The 23,109-nt window shown below is 43.3% G+C and overlaps 1 protein-coding gene across 1 annotated transcript; it reads right to left on the reverse strand.

Annotated features, from left to right (window-relative positions):
- Positions 1-1,050: 1,050 nt before the first annotated feature.
- On the reverse strand, positions 1,051-23,052 carry LOC134392587 (inner centromere protein A-like). The gene is given in 19 exon segments (XM_063117027.1): positions 1,051-1,336; positions 1,952-2,111; positions 4,923-5,027; positions 5,657-5,738; positions 6,049-6,146; positions 7,830-7,928; positions 10,004-10,126; positions 10,325-10,432; positions 11,062-11,073; positions 12,323-12,442; positions 12,529-12,667; positions 13,687-13,777; positions 14,317-14,389; positions 14,392-14,425; positions 17,340-17,388; positions 19,012-19,718; positions 21,641-21,754; positions 22,275-22,415; positions 22,779-23,052. Coding segments are annotated over 18 exon segments (2,466 nt in total). The 5' UTR covers positions 22,412-22,415; positions 22,779-23,052; the 3' UTR covers positions 1,051-1,121.
- Positions 23,053-23,109: the final 57 nt, after the last annotated feature.

Here is a 23,109-nt window from a genome sequence, read left to right on the forward strand (position 1 = left end):
TGGACCCAATTGGCTTCAGAACTCTAGAGATGTGTGCATGACGGAAGATATTTGACACAACTAATTCTATAAATTATTCCTATGTACAAAACTACATAAACTTATGAGAATGGAGTTATTCACTCCAAAGCAGGGCAGTACTGTGGTATTATTTTGGCTTCAGACACTCTTTTATTAAGGTTTGCCTACCTGAATCAGGTAGGAAAAATAACAGAGCCTTTGAAGGTTGTAAATTACAGGCAGGTTCATATAGGAAGAGAATCAGGCAACTGTGAGTGTATTATAGCCCTTTGGGAACTGTGTGCTTGGACTAGAAGGATAAGAGTTATAATATAGGGCTATAATACTACTGTACACACAAGATGGCAGGAGATCTGTAATCAGATTAATTTTTAACCACAAGCAGAGCAGTTGTGCCTATAGGAGGTAAGAAAGAATGGCTCGTTCAGAAGACATCTTAAATCACGGCTTTAACCATGTTGAATAAGGCTTTTTGCCTCATTCGCTATGGTTAAAGCCGTGGTTTAAGTTGTCTTCTGAACAGGGCTAATCTGACTGGGATTTTGGTGTCTTCCCCATTTTACCATGCTAAATTCTCCCCACTTCCCTGCAAAATGCTGTGGGACTCACAAGGTACCAAAATATTTCAGCCTGGCAATACTTCCTTCAATCCTCTAAGCAAGAAGACACTTTACATCATCCTCGCCAATTTGTTTACTTGCCCAGTCAGGCCAAACTATTGTTGGTTAATGAGGTAATGTTTTTCAGTTGCTCCCCCCGCCCCTCTCATTAGCTTGGTAGAGCATCTGTACTTGCGCACAGCAAGCAGACTCCAATTATAACAGCCTGATAAAACCAGATGGCATCATGCGAGTAAAGAGAACCAGCAATATTTCAGATTACAGCTATTACATTGTCTTCCATTTGTATAGACCGATCAGATTCACAGTATACCAAAATATGTGAAGCAAAATTGTCCTAGTGGTTGTTGTTTTTAAAGAGACCAGGACACTTTCAGCATTTAAACCTTTATTGCACAATATATAAAACATTAAAATGGTTTACAGATGCATCTTACACAGATCTGAAAGACCAAAAAACAGGTGACATCAATGACAGGCTCAGTATTTTTTCATGCTGTTGGATGCACGCAACGCTGTTTTGGTACCAGGTTGAGGTGGGGACTGCCAGACGGCTGAACTTGTGCGCTTGAAATACCTTGGTTTACTTTTGTAGAAGATATCCTCTAGCTTAGGGCTCAGTATTATTCCAAATAACCTGGTGATGTCTGGAGGGTTGTAGTACTGGTATGTGACAGCTTCGTTAAGCTGAAGCCCTGAGGAAACAACCGTTAACAAATGTGAGTAATCCTTCAAGCAGCAACACATCTCCATTTGAAACTCTTCCATGTAGGAAAGAATGTGAAGCCCAATCTAAGAGCGGGCTTCCGTCAGAAATGTATTCAGTGATGGCATTTAGCGTATCTAGGCATGGCCCTGCCTATATTATCCCAGCTGTAATCATCACATGGGCTCCACCATGAAAGCATATAAGAATTTCCCAACAGGTGAAAACTTACTCCAGTGTAAAAGGCACAGAAATTAAAGCAAATTTGCCAGACGACACACAAAACAGAGGGGGTCTGTAAAGCAAAATAAATAGGGGCTCTGCAGTTGCCTGCTCTGGTTTCATTTTGACTATCAGCCTAGGCTCCTTGGTGAATTCATTTATACTCTTGGAGACAACAATGAAATATACACTAACTCCATAAGACTTCAGCTCATGCAAGGCCAGAACCATCATCCTGTACTGCAGTGTAACTGAAGCTCTAGGCATTTGCAGCTTAGATATTAGGAAGCCCCATCAACACTAAGAAGTCTGAGGGAACCTTCACAGCTTCAAGGAAGATCCCTATAATTTCAGAGATACAATTTTTCAGACTCACACGTACCATTGGCCCATGAAGGGATGGGTTTGCGGGGCTGGCTTTCATCATCAGTGGAGTCATCACTATTCAAATCCATTCCATAGTCATTGGGATTGACTTTGAGGGATGTGGCATCTTTCAGATCTTGGGAGCTCGCTTGGTTGGAGCTGCCAAGAGGAGATTTCTGAAATACAGGCAACATTGAATGCAACAATGGCTCTCCGTTGGAACACAGTTTTCATTTCCAGAGTTCATACCTGTTTAAACATTTAAACCAAGCACCAAAAACCTACACTGTGGTTATGCACTCCAGGATCATTTCTGACCATAGAACTCTTCTGATTCCCATACCAGAAGTATTTAATATGGAAGACAGATGCTCAAGCAAGCTTGACATTCATGGCCAGTAATATACAATCACTACAGAAAACCGCAGTCTGAAAAATAAATAGTTGCAAAGAGACAGGTGACTGAGTCACAAAACCCAAATGAATCAGCTATGCAAGTTCCTGAAATTAAACTGAGGGGGTTGGAGTTGGTAGAGGCAGCTTTTCTACATGAATAGACCTTCTGGGAGAGGCTACTTCAACAACGAGTAAATGACTACATACTGCAAAAGCAGCCAATGGCATTGTGTACCAAAACCAAGCTTGTTCCAACATGCTGACACTTAAAGATACTATGAAGTATAGGACTTCAGAGACACATGAGAACATTGTTATATATAGTGTTCACTTGTACACATTGCATCCTAACTTGCTGAAATGAATGCATCAAGGTCTCCCTAGGACATTGCTGAACTGTGCATTTCCTACCAACTAGTAATCAATCCTTTTTCTGCCTGTGAACAGGTATTTCTCTCTCGAGCTAGCAATCATAGATTGCATTTGCACAATCCCTGCATGTGCTGGTCACAAGCTGCCTAGTTAGCATAATTACCTTCACTGGGCAAAGTTTCTCTTTATGTCTGAACCTGGCAAGCGTGGGTGGCTTGGATGGTTTACAAACTACCCTGAAACCCATAGGTTGTTCTAGGGTTTCAGGGTAGTTTGTAAGCCACCCCAGTTGGGTTCGGACATCACGTCAACCTGCAGCCAGTGAGGGTAATTATGCTAATTAGACGGCTCATGACCAGCATGGCTTATTTTTCCTCCATGATCATGCAAACCCGCCCATAAACTTGAAAAGTGTCATGGAAGGCTATACAGGCCTAAGACCCTGTTTTCACTAATCAAACTGTAACTGATGTCAGATGTTGGCCTTTCATTGGTTATAGTAGTAAGTTAGATGTATAGACCTGCCCAAAATGTCATCTGGCTTTTAAATCTAGAACAAGCTGTAGAACACAGACAGGCAGATTCTAATTATGGAGTTCTTAAGTAGCTGCCCTGCACTTTACATGTTGCAAGCATTCAGGAAGTAGTTAAAAAAAGCACTCTAAAAAAAATCAAGTTCAAGAAACCAGCAGAAGGATGCAAGTTTGAATAGACATGTTTACTGGAGATCACAGAATGCAGTCTTGTGGCACCTTGAAGACTTAACAAATTTATTATGGCACTGGGTTTTGTGGAATACAGTCCATGGAAGTACCTCTCATTTGAGGTACTACCTGTGATAGTGCAACAGCCATGGAGGAGCTGCCCTCTGCCAGCATCCCAGGGTCTCCCTTTAACACAGCAGGACTGAGCTTCAACCATCATATTCGTATGCCCTCTTGTGATCACTCACCAGTACTGCCACACATTTTGAACTCATGACTGCTTACAGTGCAAACTGTAGGAGGTTCCGCCCACAATGCATTCAGATAAGTAATTCCTACCCTCTTGGATGCGTTGTCTCCTTCCAACAGGAAGAATGTGTGCAGCCTCAGGAAGTGCTTAATGAAGCAACCGGGTCAACAGAATTCACCCAAGAATCTATACCAGGGGTTGCCAAACAGAGAGGGGCTAGAGGGCATCTTGGGGAGGGGGGAATGAATAAAACAGAAGGACTCGTTTGTGAGGCATTCACCATCCGGCACTAGGCCCCTCAGAGCAGTCTGCCCTTGGTCTGCATTAATCCCAATATGTGGCCATTGGCATTTTGAGGGAGTATGGATACTCAACGCTTCAAGCGCCCACACCAGGGATGCAGAACCACTTTCTGCTCGGGGGCCGCATTCCATTCTGGAGAAGCTCTTGGGGGTCCGCATTCCAGTGGGAGGGGCCGAAGGCAAAGGGGGCGGGACCAAAGGTACAAGGGGAGGGGCATTTTATATATATATATATATATATATATATATATATATATATATATATATATATATATAAGCCTACTGCTTATATATATAAGCCATATATATAAGCATACTGCCTCTTTAAGGTCTCACTGCCAGTAACTGAGCCTTAGGAAAGGCTTTTTAGCCTTTTAAAGTGTGTGCATTGGGGAGACTCCACGGGAAAGCTGGGAAACCACCAAATGTTTGGTAGTTGGGGTGGGGGGAGGCAAGGGGCCCTCTGGAGCTTTCCTAGGAGGGCTGGATTTGGCCCCTAGGCCTGAGGCTCTGCACCCCTTGTCCATACCATAGCTGACAGGTGTGGGGAACCCTAGAAGCATAACCACTGCTCTGAAAGCACCACCCCACATGCCTGAGTCCTATTTTGGCAAACGAAGGGAAGGGCTAGACGGCAGGTGGCTGGACTGTGCTGACCCACTGGGAGCAGAGAAGGAGAACCCAGTTGAATGTAAAAGTGAAGTGTAGACATTTGAGTTACACGAAGTGTAGATACCAGTAGAGACTGAGTCGCTTTCCTATTCTATTCAGAGTCTGAAAATCTGACCTCAGGCCTTAATAATCTGACAAAGGGCGCAGCCCTATGCATGTTTAGACAGAAAAAACAGTTCTATATGCTGGAGAATGCTGAGAACTGTATGATTCGTTTCTGCCTAAACATGCATAGGATTGTGCCCTACGTTCTCATCTTACGGGGGAAGCCTGCAAACAACCATCACTCACCTGAGCAGTTATATTCAGCCATTTGCTGGCAGCAGGAACGGCGTCCACCTGTGCAGTTTTCTTTTCCTTCTGTGGCTGTTCTAGGTGTGTAGGGTTCTGTTCCTCCTGTTAGCAAGACCAGATTTTGGCTGATCACTCTACAAAGATCTTTCATTCTACCCAGCTTGCATTGCCATTTAGCAGGAAAGTCCCTTCACTCAAAGGCAACAACTCCATTAATGTGTTGAGTTTTCAGATCTTTTCCTGCCTGTTCTGATACCCAGCTGAAGAAATGCACAGAGACAATAATCCAACATTAATCTCATACTTCTGCCATCATAATTGTCGTTTGTGTGCTAAGAAGGTATAATTGTGACCACTGCCTTTCTCATGGCTACTTTCCTTTCCCTGAAGGACAAAGACAGTTCCTTTGAAGAATGTATAAAGGAAGAAAACATACAAACTTGCAGTTTTGAGTAGGTAATGAACCCATCTTGATTCAGTACGGTGGGAACAAGATCTTACGGACAAATGTACAATTAACAACTCCCTGCCCACCCCCCATTAAAAATCCAGGATAGTGCCTGACAAGCAAAAACCCCATTTGTGCATTTCCTGTGAATAGTACAGGGGCTAAGCACACGCCTTGCATTTTGAAAATGCAGCAGCTAAAATGAGAAGAATTTGGTTAAGCAATTGCCAGCAAATATGTCCTCCTCCACTTCAATTCTTGGCTTTCCAGTGCCTTATCACACCTTCAGATTTTCCTCCTCTTCTGTAACAACTGCCAACTCCAGAGGTTTCATCAGTCTCTCTTTATCTTGCTGTCCATGGTACCTAAAAAAAGAAAGACGAGCCAAGGAACACACACAGCAAAATTCTGTGCATATTTACGAGGAAATCCCACTGTGTTCAATGCAGTTACTTGCTAGGAACCATGTTTAGGATGACAGCTTTCCCTAACATCAACATAATGCAGAAACTATCCATGATTTGAGAGTTGGTCATTTGACTCACAATTTCCAGTTTTGGAAGCTGGCCATTTGCACACACACCCGCCTCACAATCCCCCAGCCTCTGGCCTGCTTAGGCATCATTTAGGCATCAGGCTCACCCATCCTCGCAACTGAGGAAGCAAAGTCCTCACCCTTTCCCCTGGTGTGCACTATTGTGCTCTAACATTTTCTTAATTTCCCCAACTGTCTTCCATCTTTCTGGGAGCTCTTGAACTTTTGACTCTTCTTCCTGAAACAAAATGCAAGAATCAATACCCTCCATAAAAATGAAGAAAATATGGGGAAATGCCAAGCGTTTGCAGTGCAGCAACAATGAAGGCCTAATATGGCAGACTTAACTACTCTTTATGTACACAGTCACAGCCAGGTGTCCCAGATGTGTGTATAATGCCCACATGTTGTGTGTTTGCTGCTCCATTGGTGCACTGAAGATCAAAGCAAGCAAGAAGTTGATCACCAATGACAACTACATTTTAAACAATTTTTGAAGGAAGTTATTTCAACAGATGCCTACGGAACTCCTGAAGGGGAGATATGGTGACTGTCCCGTAAGTGAGCGTTTCTGCATATGCGGAGCAGGCCAAGTTGAGGACTTGGCTCATTATGTTCTTCACTGCCACTTTTATAAATCACCACAGACCAAATTCATCCTCCCCTTTCTAAACTTCCTTGAAGGCCACAAGGAAGCGTTCAAAATCAGGTGGTTGCTGGCAGATACGGACAACTTTGTAAGCTACAGGGTGGCCCTATTTGCCCTAGCAGCATTAAAGTCAAGGAGAGCTTTTGTGGCGGGTCTGGATTCTGACCTTGGGTAAGGCAGATAATAACACAAAGAGTATGGCATTGATTCAAGATAACGTGTTTTATTGCTGTTCTATTTTGCTTAATGTGTTAACTTGTTTTACTGTTTCAACGGTTTTAATCAGATTAATGTTTTAATGTTTTATGATGTTGTGATGGCCATTGGCTACAAACAATAAAGAGATGATCTGATCTGATATAAACGAGAGGCTTTGTTGTACCAAAAAGGGTTAATAAAGGAACAACTGTAATGTTTTAGAAACAGATGGAGCAGTGGGTTCAGACAATATTTTTCAGATCTCACCATTATGGACAGTGAAATCAGGAGTGTGCTTCCTCCACTCCTCAAGACACACAGTAGATTATGCCTGAACTGGGAGATTCCACATTTATTTGCTCTGTGAACATGTGGAAATGGTGGCTTCACGCATATTAGAAAATTACATGCAAAGTCATTTGAGTGGATTAAAAAACAACCTACCCTGTTTGCACAAAATGGGGGACTCCATGCTGCCTCCCACCTGCTCGCCACTTATGCTTTGTATCTGGGTTTACAAAACCACCCAAAGTTTTAACTCAACGACAAGCCATCTATTTATTTATTTATTGCATTTTTATACCGCCCAATAGCCAAAGCTCCCTGGGCGGTTCACAAAAATAGGTCAAACCCTGGGTTGTTTCTCCCTCAACAATCCAGTGTTCTAGGTTCACACATCACAGAGCACAACCATGGAATGGCGCATTCCTGGGTTGTTTCATAAACTGGATTCAACGTGAAGGTGGAGAGCGGGCCATAAGTTGTCATTATGTGCGAAACGGATAATTCTCACCAACTTGAGTCCTTGTCTTTATGCCATCCCCTTTGAAAACTCTTTGTTATGGCCTTGTTAATGCAAAGGAAGAACCTATTCAAACAGCAATTCAAACGTAGCTCATATTCCTAAGGAGATCTACTTCAGCCAATAGCAAATGTGGTTTTAGAATTACAATCAAAAGTTGCTTAGGAGGTTGATTATTTCCCATCCACAGTATGTAGAGCCCTCCTCCCCTGACCCCAAAATTCCATTTTGTGCTGTACATCCTTTTACTTGAAATTAAATATAGTGCTTACCATCTGCAGCAGTTTCTGTTTTCGGGCTTCTGTTTCCCCCATTTTCTTAATAGACATTTTTTTCTTGGTCTTTTCCTCGGTCATTTTCTCTTCTCGCACCTGTCCAAAAGATCTTTTAGAATCTTACTTGTCCTATTCCAGGCCTCAATCCAGGAAGCCTTACTGCATAACAATTCACAAGGTTAGAGACTTGGTGTGGGTGGGGAGAAGAAAAGTAAATTTTGTAAGTAAATAAAATAATCCCCCGGCTGGCAGCTACTGTGTCCCACAAGATGCTTTGAGAGCGTGCTTCCTCCTCTCCTACTGCTATCCTGTGGCTTTCTGATGAACACCAGGTCTTTCTCATTTCCCTGCCCCCCTTTTTATTCTAAATGAAATGGAAGGGGTGGGCAAGAAGGAGAGAGGGATTTAAATGTGCTGATGAAATCGTTATGTTTTATAAATTTCAGATTTAACCCTGACCACTTTGCACCTCACAATGCCTCTTAGAAAGGACTTTTGTTAATTCTTCCAGTGAAAGGAGTTGCTCTCCCTTCATGAGTCTGCCGCTCACATTTCAGCACCATCTTTTGGCCAACTGTTTCCCCTCTATTTCAGTATCAGGAAGATATGCAGGAATTTGTAATCACCTGTCCTGAGTCTCTGAAAAGAGCAAAGACATCTCCGGCGAGGAATAACGGCGCAGAGGCTCAAGTCCCAGTGGCATCAGAGTCACTGTACACAAGGTCAACAAAACTAAGTGCTGAACATCTGGCAGTGTTCAATAGCTCAGGTTAAGGCAGGGGAGAGTGCGGCCCTCCAGATGTTGGTGGACTGCAGCTTCTATCAGCCCTAGCCACCAAAGCCAATGGTAAGGGATAATGGGAGTTGAAGTCCAACAAGACCTAGAGGACTCCATGTTCCTATCCCTGGGTTAGAGTAAAGGTAGGGCAACTGGTGCTCATGGCCTGAATCCAACTCCCTGTAAGGGTACCATCTCCGCTTCCCCAGTTGTTGATGCCCTTTCAGAAGGCACAAATGGGGCGGTGGGGGAGAGAAAGAGACAGCCAAAAGGCAAGAGGGCGCTCCCATCATGGCATGTTACTACCTTTTCCTTCCCTCCAGAGAAGAGGAATCCTCCTTTCATCAGCACATTTAAATCCCTCTCTCCTTCTTGCCCACCCCTTCCATTTCATTTAGAATGAAAAGGGGGGCAGGGAGATGAGAAAGACCTGGTGCTCATCAGAAAGCCACAGGATGGCAGTAGGAGAGGAGGAAGCATGCTCCCAAAGCATCTTGTGGGACACAGTAGCTGCCAGCCGGGGGATTATTTTATTTACCTACAAAATTTGTATACTGCTCCATATCTGAAACCGATTCCAGAGCATTAAACATAACCAAACAGTAAAAGATACAAAAATTAAAAACAGAATGCCAATAAAACTGGCTGTCAGCCAAGGAATGCTTCCTGGAATAGAGCTGTTTTCAAGAGATGCTGGAAGCAACACAGTGTTGGCGCCTGCCTGACCGCCAGAGGCAGGGAGTTCCAAAGCAAGGGGGCCACCACACTGAAGGCTCTTCTCCTGGTGCCATAGGGCCATGTGCAACCACCAGGAGTATGTTCTCTGATGACCTCAGTGTTTGTACGGGCAGGTTGGTAAGGCAGAAGGTGCTTTCTCAGATATCCTGGTCCGAAGGTGTTTAGGGCTTTGTATAGTAGTACCAAAATCTTAAACCTGGCCCAGTACCGAATAGGCAGCCAGTGCAGTTCCCTCAGCAAAGGTGTTGCACGCCGAAACGGGGCATTAGACAAGCACTTCTGCTTGCACAAGGCATTTCTGCTAAACTGTTCCTATTTTTCCTGCAGCCTCCCATGCCACATCTCCCAAAGCCACTCCTGAGGATTGGACGGACCGTGTGGAATGGCTTTAGAGGACGCGAGGGGGCTGTAGTGGAGGGTGAGCCAGGAAATCTCAGTTGTGAGCATGGAGTTCCTCACGATCTTTCTGGGTCAAACCCACCTCCCCAAACCCCATGGTTTGACGGGAGCTGCGGGATTTGTAGTTTATGTCATCAAAGGAAACACCACAAAGGAAAAGCCACATATTCCATACCAATCGGAATCTGTGTTCTGGCCATTATCATCAAAAAAGTTATGTTGCCAAGCCAAGCTAGGGAAGGGGGCCATTTCCTACCTTCTCACTCCTTTCCTCAAGTTGGGAGAACTTCTGTCCTATTCTCTTCTTCTTTTCTTCCTCCATCTGCTCCACGCGTTCTCGAGCTTGCAGTGCCTTTCTTAGACGCTCTTCACGCTTTCTGTGGATATACAGATACTGCTTAGCTTATATAGAACAGAACGTACTTTCACAGCTAGCAAGAGTTTACACTGACAGCCCTGCCATATTTCTGTTCTTTCAGTGCCAACAGAAGCTGCATCAGCCTACAACATTATAGCTAAGCCAAATTCTTCACACAGTAACCCCAGTCTGGATGCATCCACCAACAGCTACTTGCAGTTTTATCTCTTCCAGTCGTCGTCTCTTTTCTTCCTCCACTTTCTGCTTCCTTTGCTGTTCTGCTTCTTGCTTTTTCCTCAGACTCTCCAAACGCTGCCGCTCTTTTTCCTAAGGTGTATAGAAAGTTTAGGATGTTCTCTAAATTGTCACAACAATTTGCTGCCCCAATAGCCGCAACAACTTATGTTTTCGCCAGCCTCGTTGCCAAGAGTTAAAGGCAGACTAGGAGCTTCTCTACATTTTAAAAATAAATCCTGCTGCTTCAGCTTTCCTTCCGGGATTGCAGTGAGCTCAATTACACTGGGGGCCATGGGGTTTGAATTGAATACTTTCTCTGCATGCTCCATTCACGGTCATTGACAAAGCTCCATCTAGTGGTGGAATTATTGTGCAACACCGACTTTACACCCTGGGAGATCCAGCTTTCCCCCGCTATTACCACATTATCTATGGTTCAAGAGGAATTTCCAGAGGATAGGGCAGGAGATGTCCTGGTTGTTGACAATATTATGTAATGGACCTGCAAATGTCGGTGAGTAAACGTCAGTGAACATGCAATAAATCTCTCAGTTAGAAGAGCCCTAGGTGTTGTGGCAGTACACAGAAGAAACACCAGCCCCTCTAGAACAGACCCACACACAGTTACAGTGAAAAGTGCATTCAGGGCAACTAAGTGCTTTTAAAACATTCATTATACAAGTTCCATAGCCCACAAATTAAGAAAAGTAGTTACTTACAACGAACTCCCCCTTTGTAGGACAAACATGAAAAGGAAAGACAAATTTCTCAGTTTCCAGGAGTCTCAGTGCTTATTGACTAACTAACTCTAGAATTATTTAATAGTAGTTCCGTCGTCTGAGCAGCAAGGGGTAGTGGGCAGGTACAACATGGCACCAGTGCCCAGGCAAATAGCTTCTTTCCCCTACAAGCAGTAACATATAGGCGAGAAAGCTAAAGGAATCCCCAAGGGCTACCTTAAATGCTGATCAACATCCCATGGCAAGTGTGGACTTCACTGTCAAACCTTTCCAGTTTCCCTTTATCCCCCACTTTAAGTTAATGAGACTTCTACTGTGTTTCAAGTAAGAGGAGAGATTAGGCAAGATGAAGCACTTTCTTGCTGGCTCACTCTCACCTTTATTTTCCAACTTGTTTTCTCCCAGTAGTAAGGCAGACAGATCAGGCCACATAGTAAAGAGGAAGAACCTTCCCTTGCTGGTCTGCTCTGGACACTCCCACAACTCCACTCCCACCTTGCCATTTTATGAAGCTGTACAAAATTAGTGTTAATCTGAATCTGAGATTGATTGATTCAAGGTTCTAGAACCCATTCTAGTCCATATAGCCCATATATAGAGTATTAGTCCAACAAACCCAGTGCAGTCTACTCCAATCCCAAGCACAAGACTCACAGCCTTTTAACTAGATGCCATGAACTGAACCTAGAACTCACGGTATGCAGATACCAGGGGATGAACCTAGAACCCTCCTCTTACAATACTGGAACCTGGTGTCATTCCATGACATCATTGGTGGGAGATTCAGGACAGATAAAAGAAAGTACTTCATCACACAGTGCATAATTAAACTCTGGAATCTGTTACCACAAGGCATAGTGATGGCCACCGATATAGACGGCTTTAAAAGGGGGTTAGATAAATTTCTGGAGAAGGCTATCAATAGCTAGTAGTCCTGATGGCTCTGTGCTACCTCCAGTATCAGAGGCAGTAAGCATGGGAAACATGGGCAGGAGGGTGCTGTTGCACCCATATCCTTCTTGTGGGTCCCTGGTCGACAGCTGGTTGGCCACTTAGTGAACAGCATGCTGGACTAGATGGACCCTTCATCTGATCCAGCACGACTCTTCTTATGTTCTTAACCTACGGCATGCAGATGCCAGGGACTAAACCTAGAACCCACGGCATGCAAAGCATGCACTCCAGCATTATTCCTAAACACATGTGGTGCCAGGAAGCGGGGGGGAGGGAACCATCTTACCTTCAATGCAGGTTTAGTGGGAGTCTTACGTCTGACAGTATTGTGCCCTGGAGATCCAGGGGATTTGAGTAGATGATTCTTCTGCATGGACTGAAAGAAGTTTTTGAAGGGTCGTATGATCTGTCAGAAGAGGATAGATGTCCTTAGGCCTGGGACAGTGATGGGACATGGAAGAGTGCCTTATATCGCCCTTGACATTTACTTACCTTGGATGGGCCAGAGGAGGAGGACACCACCTTTTTCGTAGGAGACGATGTGGCTTTGTGAGTGGAAATGAAAGGGCTTTCATCTTGCGTGTGCTGAGCAGCAGGCAGCTCACTAATGGCTTGTTTATAACTTCGTTTCCTAAAAACAAGTGAGAGGGGCATACATAGTAAACCCCATTACATCCTTTGTGCCAGAGGTCTTGGGACTCCAACTACTCAACATAAACAAAAGGTTTGGGCCCTCTTATCCTCTAGAACAGCGATTCTCGAACTCTCTACACCCAGGGCCCACTTGAGAGAAAATGACTGAGGCCCACCTGTCACAAACTATTGACTGGTGGAAGCAGAGTTTGGTATAATCAGATGTCAATTTCTGATATGATTGTAAATTGATATTTAATCCCTCTTAAATTACTATTTTTTTGGTCATAGCTATTTCCTTGTACCAAGGAGTTCCATAATTCAGCTTTTCTCAAATGAAGTACAGACATTGGCTCTGGAAGTATCATTATTCAGTCTCCCCATTTTGAGAAGAATTTGTTGATCCACAGGCTCTAAGTCTAGGCTTCCAACACTGAACCCACAGGCACCTCTCTTGGTGCCCACTGGGCTTCCTACCTGTCCTGATTTTAATTTTATTTCTTAAGATTATGGGAGTTGTAGGCCGAAACACCTGCGGGGCTACACAATGTCCACCTCTGTACGGCAGCAGTGGGCAATATGTGGCCCTCCAGATGTTCCTTTGGAGCTCGGTCTGCTAAACATGTGAGCCTCTTGTATTTCTGAATGTTAAGGCTGAGGTCCACATCCTATTTCTACCTGTAAGATATTCTACCCGTGCAAGTTGTGGCTTGCTACTCTCCATACTCGGTTTGCATGTCCTCTCAAGCTATCAGGTACATGATACTTTCCCCCAGGAAGAAGTCTACTAACCTTGTAAGGCAGCCTATTTCCCCTATGGTAAACATCCTATAACAGAATAAAAATTAGCTTTCATAACATGTCCATGCGCAACAAATCCCTAAACACGAGAGATCATGATGTCTCCAAGAGAACTCTTTTTAGCTGAAGCAGCTTTAGGTGTGGATTAAACCAAAGCTAAAAAGGGGGGGAAAGCCACTTCAGATTTTCCTGTGCTAAGGTATAAAGAAACCATACCGACTATTCTTCAGTTGTTCAAGAGGATTGCTGTTCTGGGCTGAAACTTCAGAACCATTGATCTGGGAGTCAGATTTAGTTTCAAGTGTCTCTGCAGAGAAGGAAGAGTTAGTTCCCTTAGAGGTATTTGCAGTAACAGAGTTCTTATAGCACCATAAAAACCATTAGGTGGTAACAGCCAAGCTTCGGCTATTCGGCAGTATAGAAATACAATAAATAAATAAAAATAATAAGCTTAAGCAAAAAACATCATAGGGACAATATGTACTCTAGATACTAGTAACTCATGCAGAGAAACTATGCTAAAACTGTTCAAGGTTCTTTCCATTGAAATGACAAGATGCTGGATATTTTAGCATGGGCTACAGACTAATTCAATAAACTCTATTCATAGTACCAGCAGTTTAACTTATATGACTTGTAAGCAAAATGCCAGATAATTTCCTTTATTCAAAATTGGGTAACAAGACCCATATAAATACAATTTCCAAAGAGGGAAAAAGTGACTGGAGTAACAAGTATTAAAATTCATAACAACGTCTATGGTTGATGACAACTTCCAAGTTTGCTGTTCTAGTTTTATTAAGGTCTTTGCTGCATGTGCAGGTTTAATTATATCAAGTAATTTACCTTTACCGCACACTTTGTTTTGCTGCTTCTCAAGTTGAACTGGACTTTGCACAGCATAGCTAACCATCAGTCTAGGTTCATCCAAAGCAGAAGGCGTTTTCGGTAGAGTCTATAGGAAAAATAATGTTTTAGCATATCTACAGTGACAGTCCTTCCAAAAACTTGAGCCAGATAAATCCTAGAGGAATTAGGTACATTAAAGTTTGGTGCATGCCTAACTTTTATTAGTTAGTGGAAGTGGGTATGGCATCTCCTTCCAAAAGCTTACTAGAAAACTCCAAAAGCTAAAGTATCATTATTCATAGCCACTTTGAGTACTTCATAGAAAAAAGGGCATAAATGACAAGTCCTCCCCTCTTAGTGTTTTTGCATTTCTGGGCTCTTACATTAAGATGACTACAAGCCTCAAAGTGCTACTTGGATAGAAAAATCAGAAATAAACAAAAGCATTACTGCTCATCTAAGACAACAAAAGCAAGAACAGCTATTTTCGTTTAGTGAAATATTTACTTGAAAAGGCCTTGCATGTAAGGGACTTGCTTGTGATATGTGTTCCAACTCACATGAATAGTAAAACGAGCATTTCTTAAGAGAAAGGCAAGTGTCATAAATAGCCTCTAATTGTTCTATTTCCAAGAAAGCACCAATATGGCATCCAGTGATGGGATCCAGCCATACCCATGAGAATATTTAAACACCAGAATCTCAAGATCTTATTATACAAGCAGAAGATCAGATACAGCTAGACTGAAGTACTACTACAGATAGCAGTGATTGTGTGTGAGAGAGGGGGGGGGAGGGGTTGCACATTCAAATACTCCCCTATGAAAAGGCTAGCATATCAGGGCTAAGGATTCAGCTTCGCCATATAAACTGGCCCTAAAGAGGAAGAACAGCTTGCTTAAAAGAAAACATGCTTTGCTTTACACCAGCATGTAATAGGCTGCAGATGACCCTGCAAATCTCTGCTGGGCTGCACATGAAGGACTGAATAGAGGCAGCAAAATGTTGTTTCTTTGCTGCCCTCACTGCCCCTGAATATACGTGACCATAAGCACATACCAGTGTTCGATTGCATCCACTAGGAGTTTTTCTCCATCTGCACTCAAGCTGTCTCCTATTTTGCTTCATCGCTCTCAGCTCTGGAGTATACCATGGAGCAGTATGAACACTACTATTCAGAGGGCGCTCAGGAGCAACCATGTCGACCGCCCAGGTCATTTCTGCATTCCACAGATCAACTAGGGTTTCGACAGGAGAGCCAGCCATATCAGACAAAACCTCCCCAGAGACCTCTGGAAACCATCCGAATCCATTAGCCTCCAGGGGCAGACCATCTTATTAGGCCCCCCACCATTACAGAGAGGGAAAGCTGCCATAAGTCTAAACCCCAGCAGGCAATGAACTGACCGTGACAAAGGGACTGGCTAACCCTCCTCTCAATTCCATATCTCCCTATACCCATAGCCACATTAAGTGCGGCCTCCTTACCCCCACCCCACTTGGCCCCATATCCTCTCTTCCAAGCACATGACCAGATTTTAAGAGAAAAAAACACACCCCACGCACAAAAACCACAAAAGCCAATTTACCCAAAGTTAGATCAATGGCCATTGCCCTTACATTCCCTCCTGAAGCATCCCCCCCAAAAGGGGCGACCCCCTTTAGTGGCACTACCCTGCAGTGGGTCCTGGCAGATCAGAACCATCCCAAGAGAGAGAGAGAGAGATGTAGCTGGCTCAGACTGGCAATCAGCTTGGGGGGATTTTTCTTCTTTTCTTCGGCCCCGCTAATGATGATGGTCACAGACATAATTACTTGCATTAGCTAAGATAGACACCACCAGTTCTGTTGCACAATGGCTGACAGTTCACCTTGACAGAGTCCTAAAGCCCCTGCAATGAGACTAATCCAACACAAAAGACATGCCTGGGCAGAAAAACAGAGGAGCCAAACAGAAACACTTTCCCAAGATCACACCAAAATCGTGTTAAGAACCTAGACCCTCCAAGCCCTGTGTCCTGTGCCTTAAGCCCCTTCTCTGTTCAAGACCCTATGCAATTTGGTGCACCTGACCCCATGGCTGTCAGTGGGCGTGGGCACACCTAAGTCTGCATAGGTTCAGCAGCATGTCTTCCAGTATTTAATCTGAAGCACCTATCACCACTAATTTCTACATGACAGCTAACGGGAACAATAAATCTAAGTAATAAAATTCTTTAAAGTGTTTTAGGAATAGTGATCGGAATTCAAGCAGCTGCAAAGAAGGCAGCAGGCTATTCACCCAGTGTAACCCAGTAGGAACCTCATTGAAAGCTTACCTCACCAGATCCAGCATTCTGCGTCAACAAAGGCCTAAAGAGAGGCATTTTGACAAAGTGTTACCCATCCCAACCAAGACGAAAGCAACAGCTTTATGATGTGATTATGGGTTTTAGGTACTTCAAAAGAGCAACGAAGTTGAGAGACTGATATAGCAAAGCTGATAAAATGGCATGCCATGTCCTCAGGGCTAACAACCCACTTGTTTATGCCCCAATGGGTATGACTGTACAAGTTTAAGCCAGGGAATTTGAAAATCTTTCAGACCAAGGGCCTAACACCCTTTTGGTGGTGACATGCTGATCATTGCTTCAAAGGATGCTTTGAACGACCTCCTCCCCATTGCTGAACTAATCTGGAGAAAGACACATCTTCCATAACAGGATACTTATATAAGTTAGGACTTTGAGCTGAATTTTTAAAACAATTTTGTGTAATGTTAATTTTGTCAGGTGTCCTGAGCATATAAATGGAAAGACGGGTTACAAGTCAAACAAAATGTTAAATAGGTTTGCTTAGGTGACAAGCTACAGATTCAAGTTTTGGCTGACAACACAATGCATGTTGACTCAAGAGTAAATCCAACTATGTTTAGTGGGGCTTACCCCCGCGCCTCCAGGTAAGTGTGCATAAGATTTCAGCCTGAAAGAAGAATCCTTCAAATGTTTTGGATTTCTGCATATTTTCTAGAGTTTGCTCACCCATGTTTGCTGGTTTCATCATCCAAAAATACTTCAACGGAACTATGGCCTGGAGAATGAGAAAGTTAAAGCAAACATTAGTTGAACAGATGGTTTAAGGATAGAACTACATATTATGAACGAGACAGAAATGCTGCCCCAAATGGTATCTTCATGTAGAGTTCTCACCTATGTAACTTGTAGCATAAATGTACCTTCTGTTGTAACATTAGAGGTTGTACATTTTCCTACCACAAATTATTGGCTACCATTAACAGGGCAGGGAACACATAACATTAGCACATAATAACTCCATGTTAACAAAGTGATGGTGGAGAAGAGAACATGACATGAAAATGCCATTTATGTTCCTAGCCCTACATCATTCATAATGGCTCAGTTCGGACAACACATTTCTCAACAGTGGTTTTAGAATTCCACAGTGGAGTTTTTACACCACCATTGAGAAATGTGTTGTCTGGCAGGAAAATTCCACACAACAGTGGAGGTTTTTTTTAGAAAACACTCCACACAGAACATCCATGCTGTGCAGAGGAGAGTTCCCGTAGAACGGTTGTGTTGTGTGGCAGGCTCCATTGAGTTTTCCAATGCATTGAGTTGACTTTTCCCACTGGCTAGAGTTCCCTGGCAAGAGCGGCAAAAGGAGGGAGTGTCGCTCTAGGAGAGTTGCCGGGACTGGTTTTCTGCAGCAATGCCTGATGGGATACCATCAGGAGGACCAGGAGAGGTGAGAGGGTGGAGGAACTGTCAATCAAACATCGTAGTGAGTACCCCCTAAAAACTTAACCAGTAAGTTTAGTTTCCACACTGCATCGACTAACGTGTTGTCTGAACTGAGCCAACATGTAGTTCCACCCTAAACCTCTACCAAGAGCGTGCAGCAGACTCTGGGTAGTTAAACAACTCAACACTCCAACTTCATACATAGAGAATCCCACATGATTTCCAACTCAAAGATTTTTTCTTGGCTATTTATTACAGTATAGCATTTTTAAGTGTAAACCTGTGTAACGTGTAAACACCACAACCACAGAGGCTTGATTGTGTGCCAGTTTCCCCCCTGACCTTCTTTTCACAAGTTCATTTCAGCTTATCTTGATCCTGATAATTTAGATTTCCATTTTATCGGCAGCAGTAATTTTTTGCACGTGCATGCACACAGAGTCTCTGCTCTACAACTGCTTTGGTTTAATGATCCCAGAGCTTGTCTACATGCTATGAAATGTCAAGTCAGGGGTTAAAATGATTTATTATTCAGGCAGCAGACCTGCTGCATATACAACATATACAAATCTGAGTTGCCTCTGCAGTATTCAGAATGCACTGTTTTAAAAAGATGCAAACACTTTTGCTAAAATTTAATCTCCGTATAGAACTATGTTGTCACAGAAAGTCCCAAGTTTGGTCATAATGACTACTATGCATAGACAGAGCTGGTCTCTCACAAAAGGCAGATTTCCTTCCTCGTTTATGACAATTTTCAGTATGGCTGCTCCTTACGCAGGTGTATAAGTCTACAGTATGAATGAGCCAAACTGTGTTGTTTATATACCGCCCCATAGAGCTTCAGCTTTATTAAATTTAATAAATAAATATAAATCAAATAAATAAATTAAGGTTACATATTGACAGTCTGGGGAACCTGCCCCTGCACTGAATTGCCTTTACTTACAGCTTACTCGACTAGAGGCAGATGAAGAGTCCTGAGCTGCTTTCTTCTTGGCAATTGCCCTGCTCATGGATTTCCGAACGGCACTTTTCCTTTTGTTGGCAAGCGAGTACTTCTCCACAAGTGACACGCTCCTCTTCTTGTGAAGTTTATTTGGGCGGTGATGGCTTGATCGGGAAGCAGCAGAGATTTCACTGCTGTCCTTTAAGTCTTCAGTGAGCTCATCCTCTGGCACTAAATCATTAACTAATCCTTGGGCCAGAATCTCTTCTCCTTGACATGTGGGCTTCCCATTTGAAGAAGCTTTTGGGGTAGATGCAGCCCAGCCCTTTTCTGCCTTTCTTGGATCAATGGCATCTGCCAGTATCAGTGGAGAACTGTTTGCCGCAGCTGCAGTCTCCGTAGCCCCAGATCCATCCACTGAATGGCCACCTGAACACACGGTAATAAGTTCAGGGGTTGTATCCACCCCCTCATCCCTCTTTCCCTTTAATTCAATATTTTGGCTACAGTCATTTCCAAGTGCTTCTCCCCCTCCTGGAGCCATATCAGACTTGTCACTCTGCATTTCTGAAGTTTCTTTAGCAGAGCTTGTCGTAAGACTAGATATAGATACCGCTATCCCCACATCGAGGTTCTTCAGCCCCTCTTGGCTTAGGGAAAGCCTTGGAAAAGATGCTGTCTTTACACTGCTTCGTCTTCTAGATAGTCTAAAGAAAACAAACACATTTGGAACCAACAGTATTAAAAAAATAGAATCATCTCAATAAAGTAGATAATTCTGTTTCAAGCCAAAAGGTGGCACCAGGGACTGCAAAAACACATTCCAGATATTACTTTCATAGAACTGTTTCCTGAAGCTCACTTCCATTACAACTGAGGCCTTAGGTAGACCTAAGGTTTATCCTGGGATTATCCCTGTTCATGTAAATGACACACAGGATATCCCGGGAGCAGGCAGGGACAATCCCGGGATAACCCTTAGGTCTAGCTAAGGCCTGAGTGTGACCACACCAAATTTCGTTATTTCTGATGCAGAATGCAGCAGCCATGCACATATTACACTGGTGTTGAAGCAACTGTGCGAGCTACTTATTAGCGACCAAGCCAAGTCCAAGGTTTTGCTGTTGACATATAAAGCCCTGAACAGGTTGGCTGGCAGATCACCTTCATCAATACAGATAATCGAAGGAGGCCTTGCTGGTGGTAGCACAACCCGCAGGTTGCCATTTCGCAGCAACCAGGCATTTAATGGTACTTAGTAGCATATGAAGGTGCATCTATGCCAGTCGTCTAAACAGGTCTAGCATTTTATTGAAACATAACCCTCCACATAAATTCTCTACTAATATCAGTGCTGAACACTTCCAGCTGGGTAAATATATGAATCAATTTCCAATAAGTATATCACCCTGCATGTTAACAGGCATATGTGCTGTAAACTTCAATCTAGTTCCTTACCCCTTGAAGTTTTAGCAAAAGTGAGCCACTTGCACTCAGAAATAAATTCTGAAGAGATTGTTAGTCGTCTCCAGCTTTGTCCATTCAATACAATAATAGCAAGAAGCAATCTTTAGGCAGACAATATGTATTGCTTGGCTATATTAAAAGTTTTTCCTAGTCAGTGGGGATTCAGCCAATAGCTGACCTGCAGTGTTTATATTCAACAACAGGTCTCCCAATAATTGAAACTAAGAGCGTCATCACATGGCGGAAAATCATGTTTGCTTACCATTGCTTCTCCACCTACACGCTTGTCCCTCATTACTTCCTCTTTCGAAAGACGAAGCAAACAATGTGCTCATGGGCCATTCAGTGGACTGTTTTGATCGCACTGTGTGCAGGAGATAGTGGCAACTTCCATCTTTAAAAATAAGTCGGACTTACTGGGGTGTTTTTTGTGGCGCGAAGAAGGCTAAAAGGGCCGGGAGGTGCACAGGAGGCAGACAACATCATGAGAGGGACCTGCGAAAATCCGTGAGTGCCCAATAACATGTGTGCAACAAAACCCTCATCTGATGGAGCTTTAATCAGCATTAGAAACATACAATATCATAGCCAATGTTAACAAGACCAGAAAATGTGTAGGGATGAACATTTACAGCCTGATCCAATATAGGCAGGCCTATGTCCACTGAAATCAATGAAATCAAGTGCACCTCTGTGTAGGATTAAAGCTTTATAACTATCACTGTTGTTGTGTACTGAAAGCCCCTTGAACACTAGGAGGGATAAGCGCAAATATTCAGTACATAAAAAATAACCTGTTCTTGCATTCTCCCATGAACAGTCTGTCTTTCACATTTTGCTAGGCACAGAAAATAGCATGACAAGTCTAGCTTCTTTCCAATTCTGAGCTTTTTTTTTGCTCAAGAACATATCAGATGCAATGATCCATACAAGTTAAAAAAGGGGGAAGGTTTTTTGCTGTATGATGGTGGTAAGCAAGTATAACCAGCTGGGCACGTACCAAATCGATATAGCTCTTTTTGTACAGGGATACTAACACAATTGCTGTAAAGCTCTGAAAGTCACTGTACAAGAAAGTCCACAGATATGTATGACTCTGTCCTTTGGTTGCAATACAACTGATCCAGAGTACAAAGCCTAAATATAATTGGGAAGGTTCTACCTTTTTCGAGTTAGTTCCTTATTTTCATCTTTAAAAGACAAAGATCGCTTCTTCTTTCGATGTTTCCTCTGAGATGGCGTTTTAGGCATCAGCTCGGGCTCAGCACTGAATTTGCTGCTCAAAAAACAAACAAAAAACCTCCAATAATTGCAACTGAAGAAACAACAAAACTCACTCCCTGTTCTCTAATCTTACATGTATTTCAGGGCCCAAACATGTAGATATTCTTACCAACTTATTAGGTGTGGCTGTCATTGTGATATATTTAGGGTGACAGCCACAGAATCCACATGCTAAAGGTAACAACACCCAACACCCCAAATACAGACAATCCTGAACTTCTGAGGCAAATGATGCATATTTGAAGCAGAGAAAACACATGGCTCACAGGCAGCCTTGTTTTCTGCCACAGAAGTCAAAGACACCAATTATGCACTTTGCTAGTCCTTAAGAATAGTTATTATCAACATGATTTATGTGTTGCTCTTTGGTAACAGCCTCATGCGTAAGGGGCTGGAAAGATGAGCTGGAGAACCATTTACAAGCTCTAGGTGAAGGGTGGGAGGAATGATTTATTCTGTTTTACAAGACTCCCAGGGATTTGAGGGCCACCCTTTCCAAAGACTAGACTTACCTACTGAACATCTTTAGGGCTTCCTCCTCAATTTCCCGCAGCCATACCAAGGATTTATGTTCCGCATTGAACAGGAATTCTGAAAACTTTTGGCCACAGACATCTAGAAGGTGAGTGGGGCCTCTTGCCTCAGCCATGATGCTGATTAAAACAGAAGAGGAGAAAAGAATTAATCAATTCATTCTACATTTGACTGCAAATTTACTCTCTACATCCATAGATAAAATTGACACCAAGCCAATCTGCTTTCTTCAGAAGTCTACAATTAAAGCTGGACAAGAAAACTAACAACACCCACAAGCATAGAACAACAAGGGGCATTCACGAACTTGCAAAGTATGAAATGTATGAGTGGCGGAAAACCTCATGATTGATGGTCCTTTGGGGTGGGAGATCAGGAAGCAAATGCTGCCAGGCGTTTCAGTGCAGGGGGGGGGGCAGTTTTCAAGTTTTTGTTTTTAGAAGAAGCAGACTAAGGACAACTACGTTTACAGGCATCCATACCCCAAGGAGTAAGTAACGTTTTGCTGCTTGTTTGACGGGTTACTTGGTTTCTTGGGGCTTTGTCGCGGATACGAGAGAAGAGTGAAGAGGGCTTCTTCCTAACCAAGATAGAGGAACCAAAGCCAAGGAGCAAAAACGTCCATAGAAACTCAAGAACCAAATCAAATAGTTCTTTCCTTCCTCCGTCGGTAGCCCCGCAAAAGGCAAACTTCAGACTATTTTCGCTTAGCCAGACTAAAAGACTGCTCCACGCGACAGAGAATACACCTACAACTGGATTTCCCCCTCACTTGAACAGCAAACGCCTGAAGTATTAAAATTAAAACACACA

This window comes from Elgaria multicarinata, chromosome 2, assembly GCF_023053635.1.
Source record: "Elgaria multicarinata webbii isolate HBS135686 ecotype San Diego chromosome 2, rElgMul1.1.pri, whole genome shotgun sequence".
Taxonomy (NCBI): Eukaryota; Metazoa; Chordata; class Lepidosauria; order Squamata; family Anguidae; genus Elgaria; species Elgaria multicarinata.